General features: G+C 29.7%; 1 protein-coding gene across 1 annotated transcript; it reads right to left on the reverse strand.

The window, feature by feature from the left end:
• Nucleotides 1-3,637: 3,637 nt before the first annotated feature.
• Nucleotides 3,638-6,574, reverse strand: LOC113376091 (E3 ubiquitin-protein ligase SIAH1-like). The gene is made up of 3 exons (XM_026616018.1): nt 6,447-6,574; nt 4,417-4,644; nt 3,638-4,260 (listed from the first exon to the last, which is right to left on the reverse strand). Exons 2-3 carry the CDS (start codon nt 4,616-4,618, stop codon nt 3,638-3,640), a joined length of 825 nt encoding a protein of 274 aa, XP_026471803.1. The 5' UTR covers nt 4,619-4,644; nt 6,447-6,574.
• Nucleotides 6,575-13,571: the final 6,997 nt, after the last annotated feature.

Consider the following 13,571-nt stretch of genomic DNA (forward strand, 5'->3'; position numbering starts at 1 on the left):
ACTTTTCTGAGCATTGCTACCATAAAAGCTAACTCAAATACTATGTACAAATATGTATACTAATTTTTAGTACGTGAAAATGTAAGCATAACCATGTTGGACAATCATTGGGTTGCCTTTTTTAATTTTTATGTTCGGCAGAAAATTTCCTACGATTCAAGGCGTAGGACGTCCGATTCTTACTCGTAAATTTTAAAAGTTCACTAAAAAAATCACTTAGGCGACATGATAGGATTAAAGGAAAAAAAGCAAATAAAATAATGAATATATAATTATTATTATAATTTTTCATAATTGTATAGATAAAGTAGTTAATACAATAATTAACTTTCCGAAAATATTTTTTTTATTTATCTCTACGTTCAAATCTTCTGAACATTTTGGCATACCTAAGAAAAAATGGATGTATGTGTGTGTGTGTATGTGCGTGCGTGTGTGTGTGCGGATTCAATTTTTCGTCGACGATTTCAGAAACACGGATATCAACCGATTTGAATGATTTAAAATACATTCGATTTCTATTGATAAGAAGACGTACTGATTAATTTTTTCAGGCAGGTCTGAAAAGGCAGGTCTAACCGTTCCGAAGATACGAGGCAAAAAGTGCCAAAAACGGTAACTTAGTTTTTATGAGAACGGAGCGTCCGATTTTGATCATTCAAAAAATATATTACTTGTACGGATAAGGTCAAGAATTGATTAAATTTTTGGGAAGGCAGGTTTTGCGGTTTCGGAGATCTAGTAAAAAAGTAAAAAAATGCCATTTGGCGGTCAAAAATGATCATTAGACATTTGCATATGCACATTAAATTATCAGATATATTTTAGAGATTTTATTAATGGGTATCAATTTTGTTTACATTTTTATGGTTTCCGTAACATCGTATGTCTGTAAGACGGGGACGCAGCGCTTACGCTCTTCGATATTTCGTTTCTATGCACCTATTTCGAAAATATTTCAAAATTTAAAAAACATTTTATTTCAAAAGTTTTTTCTTTCCAAAAAAGTCATTTTTTTTTTTTTTTCAAAAAGAATTGCGCGTTTTTAAGAAAACTGCGACTAAAGATGAAATTTTGACTCGCGTACAAAAGCGCTGCTTGCTTTCAAACCTTGATAGTATTTTCAAAATTAAAACGACTTATCGTATGTTCGAAATATTTAGTTATATTTGAGATCATTATCTATATTGCCAAACAGTTTTATAAATATTACTGTAAAGAATATTTAACAATTAAATACGAAGAACGACCCGACCGATCTTTCAAAACTAATTAGCACGATTTTCAGATGATGCCTTTCGAACAGTTTCTGATTTTTTAAAATTGGTGCAGGATTTTTGGCTGAAACTGTTTTCTTGATTAGAAACATCTTGGCCGATCGTTGCACAAAACTGACAGACGCTAGCCGTTATCTACATAACTGACTTTTAAATTTTTGAAATAGTTATAGAGAAAAAGTTTGCAAAAAGTAAAAATCGGCTCATATACACACTTTTTTTTCAAATTGGGCCTCTAACGATTCAGGATGACATGAAACGTCCAAACAACATAAAAAATATTAGTCGATTTTTTTGTGAGAACATGTTAGATATTTTCAAAGGCGGCCAAATATATGTCGGAGTAAAGACGAGGCACAAGTAATATTTTTAAATACTGGGGTTTTTAAAAGAAATTATTTTTTCTATTGTTCTAATTTTTTGCTTGCTTGATAAAACTGCTACCGTTCTTCTAACAACCGATAACAAAATATATATGTTTTATAAACAAGTCTATCCTGTTTTTTGTTTTTAAAATTTATTATTTATGATCTGCCTTTCAATTGAGAATTATCAATTTCGTTATCTTTTTATGTTTTCAATAACATATTTTTATGATAATTTGAACGTTTAATTAAAAGACAACTAGTAGTGCATGGCATCGTTTCTTGCTGGAACTTCCCGTGCCATAATGAAATATTCGAAAAATATTAAATGTTAAATATAAAATACGAGGAACGAATATAAAATACGGCAGCTTATATTATTCTTATTTTATAGACAACATATAAGAGAGCTTATGAATTGGACATTGACGTTCATATATGTTTACATAAAGTAAATGAACAAAACTTAATCAATTGAATTTAAAATGAAAGACATTGTCTATTATTTTAAGAATTATATAAACTGAATTGCAAAGTTGAAATTATTTATTTAAAGTATATAAAAGAGAACTTTAGCTAGAATTAGAATTAAAATCCGAATTGTTTTCGATATTCGATAAATAAGAATATTAGAAAATAAAAAAACATTTGAAATAAAAAAATCTTTCCCCAAAAGCAATCATTTCGTTAACACAAACGAAAAGTTTTTTGAATTATTCAAATCGGATGCTTCGTTCTTACCAACTGCCATTTTTTACACATCTAGCCACGTATCTCCGAAATGGCTAGGCCTGTCTGTGCCAAAAACTAATGACAACTTCTCCTCATCATTACAAATTAAATCATTCCAATCGTATGCCCAATTGTCGCAAAATCCTAGTTTCCATTTTTTACACTCTTTGCTTCGTATCTTAGAAACGGCTAGACTCATCTTTCTCAAAAACTAATCAGCACTAATCCTCATATAAAATTGTAGCCACACATACATACACACATCAATTTTTTGAGGTGTACCAAAATGTTCAGAAACTTCTGGAACGTGAAGAAAAGCATAAATGTTCAATTTAGACTTTGTACGATTACAATAACTTATCCTACGGAAAATTGAAAACTTGAAAACTGTTGTGAATTTTTACATAGCGTGGCTGAGAAGAAATATCGAAGAGCGTAAGAGCCGCATCTCAGTCTCACGACTAAACCTTGATACGGAACCCGTAGAAATGTAAACAAAATTTAAACTTATTATTAAAATCTCTATAAAGTATCTGATAATTTGATGTGCATATGTCTAATGATAATTTTTGACCGCATGGCATTGGACCGATAGCATTTTTTTTACTTTTTTTCAGTCGATCTCTGAAGCCGCTTCGCAAAAATTCATTTTGTCAATTAAATAACATGTTTTTCGAATTATTTAAATCGGACGCTCCGTTCTCTCAAAATTTGAATTATCATTTTTTGCTCTTTCGCTCCGTATCTTTGAAACCGCTAAATCTGCCAAAAACAAATCAGCAAGTCTCCTCATCAATACAAATCGAATGTTTTTCAAATTAAAGTAATAATTTAAATAAAAGTAGTACAGAAATCGTCGATAAAAATTTGTATCCGCACACACACACATACATACATCCAGTTTTTCTAAAGTAAGCCAAAATGCTCAGAAACCCTGAAACGTAAAGATATATAAACATTTTTTTGGCATTTTCTTTATTTTCATATTTTTTTTACATAGGTTTTTTCAGTTTTCATATATAGATATTGTTCACTAATATAGTTAAGTAGTTAAAAAAAATAATATAAATTTAATACATAATAAAATTCGGTTATATAATTAATATTTAGAGAGAATTATCTCTTTTTAATCTAATAACAATACTAGTTAATTCTTAAAATGGAACAGTTTTTTAAAGGTATATTTAATACTAGAACGAATATAAACATAAATATATACTTTAACAAATACATAAGAGTGAAATATAATAGTATAATATAGAATTATTCATTGCTATCTACAACATAAATGGTCATATTTATTGCAAGATTTCCATTTTCAGCAAATGATCTAACAATCGAACTATCAAATATCAAGCGCCCAGAACTCGAATTTGCCGTAGGTACCCCGTCCTGAATAGATCCCGCAATTCCTTCCCAACTCACGCGACGCTGATGTCCATTCAGTTCAAACTTATATGCATATTTTTCTGCATCCTCCTTAGACCCAAACAATTGAACGGCACCGAAATACTGTTGGGCTGCATTTGGCTTATCTTGCTTTTCCAAAATCAGCATAAAATGTTCGCCATGACAGGACTGCATCATAACCCAGTTCATTTCTCCAGGCAAACCGATGTCGATAGCCATAAAAACTATATCTTCTCCATCAAGGTTTGTAATGGGGGTATGTGACTGTCTCATATGAGGTATCACTCCTGCCAATGACCCTTTCCATTGGCAAATGGCCCATGGACAAGGGCAAGTGTAAGGCCGAAATTTACAAGTTTCTTCATGTGCAGCCTTTTCGATGTTGTTCAAGAATTTAGTGCAACCATTTCCAGCATTGTTGCACGGAAAGATCACATTACTAGCAACTTTTTCCATGGCCAGATTTCTTATGTTACCTACGTATGAAAATTAATATATTATTCATAAAATAGTTTCAATTATAGGCAATTTTAATTAAAACTGAAAAATTATTTATAAATAACAGAGGCTTCAAATGGTTTGCATTATTGCAATGCTAGCAAGATTTATCATAGCCAGATTTCATATGTTACCTAAAAATCCAGAACAAGTAGGGCAGCGTTCCAACTTTGATCTACATTTCGAGCAAATCAGATGTCCACTTTGGCACTGATGGACTCTAGGAACCGCGTGGTTAGAGCATACAGAGCACTTGAACAGGGATGCTAAATCAGTAGAACCAGTAGGTTCAACGATTCTTGCAGTAGCACGCCGTCTTATCCTACGTGAACTCATCTCGTCAAAAACGATCTAAATATCTTCTGTATAAAATATCAAAGTAATTAGACAAAAAGGACAAACTAATAATCATTTTATTGAAATTAATACTTAATGAAAAAATATTAAAATAAAATAAAAATCAGTACAAACACTATTTTTTTGAAGTACTGCGGTCGCTGGCCTGAACAAAACTAATCTGGTTGACGCGACAGTTGATCTGATACTGAAATATCGTTTTCGCGAACAAGTCAATCGTCTTTATTGTTTATAATATTTGATTATTGTTTGCGATTCGCAATTAAAATGGCGAATCAGGAATTTCATTTCATTTGCATGTTTTCTATAAACAATTTTGTTATCAATCGAGCGCTTAATTAAATGACAAATCGTATTTTATGAATTCTTTACATAGCGAAGTAGAACTCGCGTGGTGTTTTGAATATTTAGGTAAACATTTATTTATCATAAGTACAGTCAGTGTTATACTTCCAATATAAATACTGATGTTGGTTCAGAAAACCAGCATTCAGTACAAAATTTTGAAGCAGTAAGCATAGTTTGTGCGATTTAGCTAATTGTGACATTTTTGACAAAGTGCAATTTTATTTCATTATATACGTTGATATACATTATAAAGCAATGCAGAATTTTTATATAAAGAAATATACATTTTATTCATTTATTCCAACAAAATTAATAATTTTCAAAAAACTTCAAAAGCTCAAATATTTAAAAGGGTTTCGAAAATATGAAAAGATATGAAAACAAAACGTAATGAATGGCGTTTATAGTAAGTAGACTTTTTAGTTTATGTCCTATATGAGCATGGTCTATAGTTGAGTTTGAATTGAATTTGTCTTTTGCGAATGTTTCTAAGCTTTTTGAGAAATGAGATTAATAAACCTAAACATGATATATCAATGCGAATAATATGTTATAGCAGACAACTTCCACATCATTTATATGTAAGTAGAAAAATACAAATGTTTTATAATTTTAATATAAATATGATTTTTTGAAAAAAATTGTCCTAACCGAAAACCTATCTCAATTGCTAAAAATTTTAATCTAACCAGTTAACTGTGTTTGACTAGTATACTCGTCACGGAGAATGGAAAATAAAATTTTTTATATAACTCTGAACATTTTGGCATGTCTTAGAAAAAATGGATGTTTGTGTGTGCGGGTACAATTTTTGGAAACCGTAATTAAAAAAATATTCGATTTCTATTGATTGGGAGATGTGCTTGAAATTATCAGATATTTTATAGAAATTTTAATAAGAAGTATAATTTTTCTTTAGATTTCTAGGAGTTTTGTAGCAATTTTTATTCGTTGGACTGCGGCGCGGAGATTATGCTCTTCCATATTTCGTCACTAAAACAGCTACGCGGGGTGATTGCTTTGAGCAAATGTTCAAAATTTTCAAAAAATTGCAAAAATTTCAAAATTTTTAAAAGTAATTTTTTAAAAAATTTCAATATTCTTAAAAGTCTAATATTTAAGTTTTAAAGAAATTTTAAAGCTTTTAAAAAAAATAATTTTCGGTACGGAAAGTTCCAGTAAATTGCCTTAAGGCACATTTTTTTGCACCTAGTTCATCATGAACATCAGCAAATTTTTGGTCGTTCCATAAAAAATGTCTAAAACGAATGCCAATGCATTAGTATGATGGTATCTTGTTTAAAGCTTAGTAGTACAGTCTTACATTAACATTTAAAATATTTAATTAAATTTATGCCTTTCTAGTTTAATGCTTAAGTAATATAAACGTATGTTAACAAAGAAGTTAAATATTGCAGTATTGTTTTTAATAAATCAATTTTTTCATCCGAGATCTTACCCTGTGATTGGCTCGATTCGGACGACACCAAACTGTAAGCACTTTTCGATGTATGCGCCAGAAGTTTTCCTTATACTTTTGTGCAATAAAATCTTGGGAATATTGAAGGAACTGTTTCGGGGATTTTGTTTAGATAATATTTGATTGCAACGATTCCATTATGTCGCCGATATTGTATATCATTAGAATCGCTATATTATTTGCATTTGCATCGGATAGATCAATTTTTATTTACAAATTACTTTAAATTGCCCAATGGTTGTTTACGAAGGGTGTTGTTTTAGCGACTTAATTCTATAGGCCATTGTTCATTTACTGTTCAAATTGAAATTTTATATACTTTTGTGTAATAAATACTTTGGAAGATTGAAGGAATTGTTTCGGGAGTTTTGTTTACATAATATTCGATTGGAACGATTCCATTGTGTCGCCCGTTGACAGGATGCAGTTTATCAATATGATCGGCATTGCAATTTTTATTTGCAAATAACTTTAAATTGTCGTATGGTTGTTTATGAAGAGTGTTGTTTTACCGCCTCAATTCTATAGGCCATTGTTCTATTCGAAGTGTGTAAAATTTTGTAAACATCCCGAGGAGAACAGACTGTTTGGTGGTAGTTGGAACCAATAAATAGACAGTTCCATGCGCAAAATTTTATTCGTGTTGCAGCAGCTCTGAGGTGAACATCAATTTTATTTGATCAAGTGATCGGTGATAAATTATTGTACAAGTGCTTCTGAGTTTTGGAGTATCGGTAAGTGACTTCTTTTATTACCTTTAATAATAATTTAATATATTATTATGTATTTTCACAATGTTTAGTTATGTAAATAAAATAGAAATATGATTTTAGGGAATCAACATTTAGAAGATCATTCGATAGCTTTACCTTAGATTCAAAGGCTTAGATTTTAAAAACAGTAGACTTATAATTAATTTTGATTTTTACATGCTTATTTTATTTTTTATCGGTACTATATTAAAATAATTTAAAGTTATTGAAGCAGACAACTGAATAAGAATATTAACACAAACATAGTTGGCGACTTGCATTTCAATTCGGTTTCTTTTAATTTAAATATACTGTACTGAAACAATATTTAACGTACAAATCAGACTAATTCATAACGCGTTTTATGAAAACCTGCAATCGCGTTATATGTAAACCCGCAATCGCGTTATATGAAAACCTACAATCGCGTTGTATAAAAACCCGCTATCGCGTTATATAAAAACCGGCTGTCGCGTTATATAAAAATCGGCTATCGCGTTATATAAAAACCGACTATCGCGCTATATAAAAACCGGCTATTGCGTTATATAAAAACCCGCAATCGCGTTATATGAAAACCCGCTATCGTGTTATATGAAAACCCACAATCGCGTTATATGAAAACCTGCAATCGCGTTATATAAAAATCTACAATCGCGTTGTATGAAAACCGCTTTATGACAACTCAGAGTTAGTACAAATCGCATCATACGTACCGCCTTATATGATGACCAATTAATACAAAGACAAGTTGGATTATAATTCACTCTATTTGAATTCTATCATTTGATCAAATATGAGACAAAAAAGTTAGTCTTTTGGTGAAGGACAAGAATTCATAATAAAACTTATATCGAATTCGCAAGAAAAGAGTCATTCATAGGATGCGCTGAATGAATTTACGGGCTGTTTTGACGGAAATCGCGCTATAGGAGCGCCGCGTTATAGGAGAGCTGTTGCGTTTACAACTCCGCTCAATATGGCAACCATGTTTTTAGGATACCGCGTTATAAGAGCATCAACAGTATACTTTATGTTCAGCATATTTTATTTGCTAATCTATTGTTAATTGTTAATCAACAGGCTGATTCATAATTTATGGAAAATTTGCAATTTATAAAGTAATATACAAAAACATTAGGACTTTAAAAAAAAGTACAAAAATCCCTGTTCGTTTCAAATCTACTAGAAGGGTTTGACCAATACTGGTAACCTCTGTATAACGCGGCACTCCTGTAACATGGATTCTTACTGACATGCTTTGAATATTGGCAATATTCCTTTTATACCACGGTGGAAACTCGTATTCAACGTACAAACCAGAGTACTTCATGAGGCGTTATATGGAAACTGTCTATCTAGTTGTACGGAATCCGCGCTATAAGAACTCAGAATGCGAAATTATTTTTATTGAATTGAAGAGATTATATAAAGATATAATAACCTTAATGGCTGTAGAACGGAAACCGCGTTATAGGAAGGCTTTTTTCAATTACAGCTCCGTGCAATATGACAATTGCGTTCCCAAGGTGCCGCGTTATAGATGGTTCTGTACTGTGAATTTTGATTGTAGGATCTACAGTATACTTTATCTTATATTATATTTCAAATTTTATGTTATATCATTTTTTGTCACAGTTAGCAAATTTTATTTGCTGATCTGATTTTGAAATTTCTGTTTATTGCTAATCCAGATTCTGTTATATAAATTATAAAAAATTATCAATGTATAAAGTGCAATGAAAAATAGTAGGAATTTAAAAAAAAACGTACAAAATCCCTGCTCGTTCCAACTTTACCAACAGTGTAATCATTATTGGGAATATCCCTTTATAACACGGCCAAAACCGCGTCATAAGAGACTCGCATTTAACGTGCGAACCAGACTAATTCATAACGCGTTTTATGGAAACCTGCTACCGCGTTGTATGTTGTAATTTAAAATTATTTTTTTTAATTGAATAGTTCATATAAGGGTGTGATAAAAAAATATAAATTTTTTTATTGAGGTTTTGGAATTTTTGGGTCAATTTTCTTTATTTTATTTTTTTACTGTGGATTTTAAAAATACATACAACTCTTTTTACTTCAAAATACTATATAATTTTATCAAGGTTGTACATCCCTAACATTTTTTTTTTAATTTTGGGACCAACATTTTAATTTTTATAATTCGAAATTGAAAAATACATGGAACTCTTTTTACTTCAAGCAACTATTTATTAAATATGTCAATATTCAATTTAAATAGAATTAGATCCAGATTAGGTTGGCACTTGCAAAGACTATTAATATGTCCCAAAAACTTTCATATATAACGTACTTTGCAGTGGGTAAACTATTCATATATTTTTGTTAGCTGCCCGTTTCACTTATATATGTACCACATTTGCAATCAGTTATTTTTATACAAAACATTTTATACTAGAAATATTTTTTATTGCAAAACGTTTGCCGGGTCAGCTAGTATATATATATATATATATATATATATATATATACATATGGTGTGCTCTGAAAAAAAAATTTTCATATATATAACATATAGATAAGACGCAGTTAAAGTATACAATATTTGCTTTTAACTTCCTGAAGAAAGTTAATCGACTTGCTAATTTTACATTTTCTCGTCAAATTGTGTCTTACGGAGTTGTGAAAAAATTTTTGGAAAAATTTGTGTATGGATGATTGTGTGTGCGTGTGTATTTGAGCCAAAATTTGGCATCTCATCGACATTTTCTCAAAAATGGCAGCACCGATACGGATTTGCATTGATTAGTTTTGCGCGACAATCAGCCGAACCATTTCTTTGTAATTAGCATATACGTTCAAAATTATTTGTCAAAACTCCTTTTTAAAATCGTGCTGATCAGTTTTTGGTAAACATCGATTTTACGTAATTAATAGAAAAGATATTTTTGACAATTGTGTATGTATGAAACTACGTATATTGATATAGGTTATGTTCTACACCAACACCTCCAAATTGTTATAGGCAAATGAAAAATAGTTTAAATATGAAATTTATTGAAGTTTTGAATAATGGAACAATGGCTAAATTAAAATTGCAACTTACCTGAACGTTAAATGCCGATCAGCGTTGATTTATTAATATTTTAATCGTAACTTAACATGCAAAATTTATGATCACAAATACTATTGTTATAAATCCTAGATTGTTATTTGCTGTTGTCATGGCAATTTATTATTCATCTCATAGAGATATCACAACCGTTTAGATTGCCATGTATCAAAAGCCACCTTGTTTTAGAAATCAGCACTACAGCTCATAAAACTCATTAAGTTCAGATTTTTGTTCAATTTAAGTCCATGGTTTCCAACCTGTGGGTCGCGTGGTTGTTGCAAGCGGGGCGTACAGCTGTTTGCAAAATATTATTTTTAAAATTTTATGTATATTTTTTATGTATATTTTTACATAATAATATATGAATTTGTAGTATGATAATTAAATTATAATGTCTTTAGAGTATTTATGAAATGAAATTGTTAAAAAATTAAGCGGTGCGCAATAATTTTTTTATATGAACGGGTGAGAGCGCAGTACGAAAACGTTGGAAACCTCTGTCATAAGTGGTATCATAGTGGTACACCTAGATCATATGTCGAATTACTCGTATCTTGAAGCAATTTTCTTCATATAAATACTTTGAAGTGTCATTAATTTGTTCCAGAAAGTTCCATTTGTTCCATTTGTGGTTTTTGTTAAATTTTTTGAATATAAAATCTATTTTTTCATTAATTTATTTATTGTTTTTCCTGTCAATTAAAATATTGCAAAAATTAGTAAGACATGTTTTGTTAGACAAATCTGATGTTCGAACTGTTACTGTCACTTTCCTATCACAAATCCCTTTTTTATAATAGTTATTTTAGTAGTCTAATCGTTTTTTTTTGTGAACGTTTATCATTGAATTTCGATCAAGATTTTTCTGAGCTGAAAAAAGAAAATTTTTAAGATTTAGTGAACGATAAAACTATAGTAATATTGCAGAAATAAATGGCAAAAATTACAAAAAAACACTTATTATTGTTTTATATTGAAAACATTTGAACTGTCATCTGCTAGAAATGTCAATTCACTTGAAATTTGAATTTTGCTAAAATTATGAGCCTATATAATTATAGAATATAATATACACGAAAAATGTAATGTCTTTATTATTTTTGCTAGAAAGCAGCTGAAATTAAATAATAAAATTAAAGCCAGCCAACCAGAAATTAAAATAATATAAGATACAGTCAACAGTATATGATTGGCAGATGTCATTATATAATTCAGTTTAATAAATAACGCAATAAGTCCAAAATAGCATATACATTATTTTATTAAACTTACGCATGTCGCATTTTGGTTTACTTTACTAAAATAGTTAACAATACAAAAAAATATCTCTACTTATTAAAAAAAATGATTTAGAATTATGTGTCAAAATTTATTTGTTTGGCATTGGATATGGAATATTTAGCAAGTTGATTTTAGATTGAAGAGTGCTCATATGAACTAGATTTTAAAAATTATTTCGCCTAAGATTTGAACATAACCAATAATGTTTATTAAATTATTAGTAAGAAAATAGTACTTTAGAAATTATAATTGCCAAAAAGCAACTAATATGTCGTACGAGTTTATGAAAATTATTGACTAAACTATTGAAGCAATTATGATGTGTGGTAAAATCAAGTGTGATATTATTCTTTTACTGCAGATACTATTATATATTATTTTTTACTGAATTTCTTATACTGCTCAAGCTAAGACCATAAATGAATCACAAAGGCAGGATATCAAATAGGATATTAAAAAGTATTGGATAGGATATTAAAAAAATAGGAAGTTTTGAATTGTAGACGTGGGTACAGGACAACGTTTGTCGGGTCATCTAGTACATAAATATATAGTATATAAAAAATATACATAAAGTAAATCTTGTATTCAGCTGTCTCACTATTTCCTTATCTCGGCATTCCGCAGATCTTAATGTTTTGTTAATAAGCGTGCTTCGCGCTCTTCGATCTTCAGATTGATGGACCATTTGCTGTCATCTGGTCGACTTGCGTACGGCATAACGACTCGTGCTGCATACGTTACACTCATTTACATTATCTTTTGAAGAATCTCGAAGAAATATACCACAAATCATTCATGTTCAGAATAATGTGACTATAATTTGAATGTTTTATCCTAAAGCATGCCCGGTGGACGTCTTAATATATTGGAAATAAAACCATGAAAAGTAAACACTTGCTTGCATTATTTAGGGCTTAGAAGATGAATCTGTGTTAGATGTTTTAAGCAAAAAATATTTTATTGTATTTCTGTCCATTATTTGAATAAATTGAATAATAAGCGTAAATTCTTGCAAATAAATATTTGAAAAATTACGGCGCAGGTTTAATAAAGTTCAGCAGTTCCTTAACCATTTCGCCCTGTTTATTTGATTGTCATCTATAGATAAAATCCATTGTGCTTCAATTTTTATAACTCTGAGTCAAATTATAGAGATTTGACTATATTGCGGTTTTCTAATTTTTAAAAGTATAATTTTTAATTTACTTTCCGTAGGATAAGTTAAAGTAATAGCAAAAAAGATCGAAAATGATTTTTTTTTTATATAAATTTACGTTTTATGGGTTTCTAAACATTTTGGCATACCTTGAAAAAATATATGTATGTGTGTGTAAATGAAGATCTGAATAATTTTTTGGAAATTTCTATGGGTTTCGTACTAATGTTCAACTGTATGACTTTAACGCGGCGCTTACGCGCTTCTACAGTTCGTCTTTGAAACAGCTACGCTGCGTGATTGCTTTAAAAATAAATTCAGTTTTTAAAAAATTTTAAAATATTGATATATTTCAAAAAAGTATTATTTTTCCAAAAATATAAAAGTTTTCGAAAAAATTGTAAGCTGTTTCATATTTTTTTTATTTTTGGTACGGGAAGTTCTAAAAATGTGTTTTAAAGCACGATTCCATGCTTCACTAGTTAAATCTTATAATATTCGTTGGTTATTTATATGATTGCTTATTTATTATTACATAACCTTCCTTTGATTACCAATCAAAAGCTCTTACAAATTTTCTATGAGGTTTGATTCATTAACCTAGTGTTATTAGAAGGCAACCCAATGGTTGACCATTTTCTCTGTGATAAGATAGTTTTTAAATTTTTGTTCTAATACTGATCTAAATTTTTTATAGCACAAGAAGGAAGATAAAATTTATTAAGTTTTTTTATAAGAATTTTAAGGTTACTTTTGATATTTTACTGAAGTAATTATGGAGTATTTTTAGTTAGATTTAAAGCTTTTTCCATTTTTGGTTTACCGCA

This window comes from Ctenocephalides felis, unplaced genomic scaffold, assembly GCF_003426905.1.
Source record: "Ctenocephalides felis isolate EL2017-DRISC unplaced genomic scaffold, ASM342690v1 CF-g0.4_SCAFFOLD_01886, whole genome shotgun sequence".
Lineage (NCBI taxonomy): Eukaryota > Metazoa > Arthropoda > Insecta > Siphonaptera > Pulicidae > Ctenocephalides > Ctenocephalides felis.

Coding starts and splice junctions, on each gene's coding strand:
- LOC113376091 (XM_026616018.1), bottom strand. CDS start 4,618: ATGAGTTCACGTAGGATAAGACGGCGTGCTACTGCAAGAATCGTTGAA. Junction 4,261..4,416: donor TACTTGTTCTGGATTTTTAG/GTAACATATGAA, acceptor TTTCATACGTAG/GTAACATAAGAAATCTGGCC.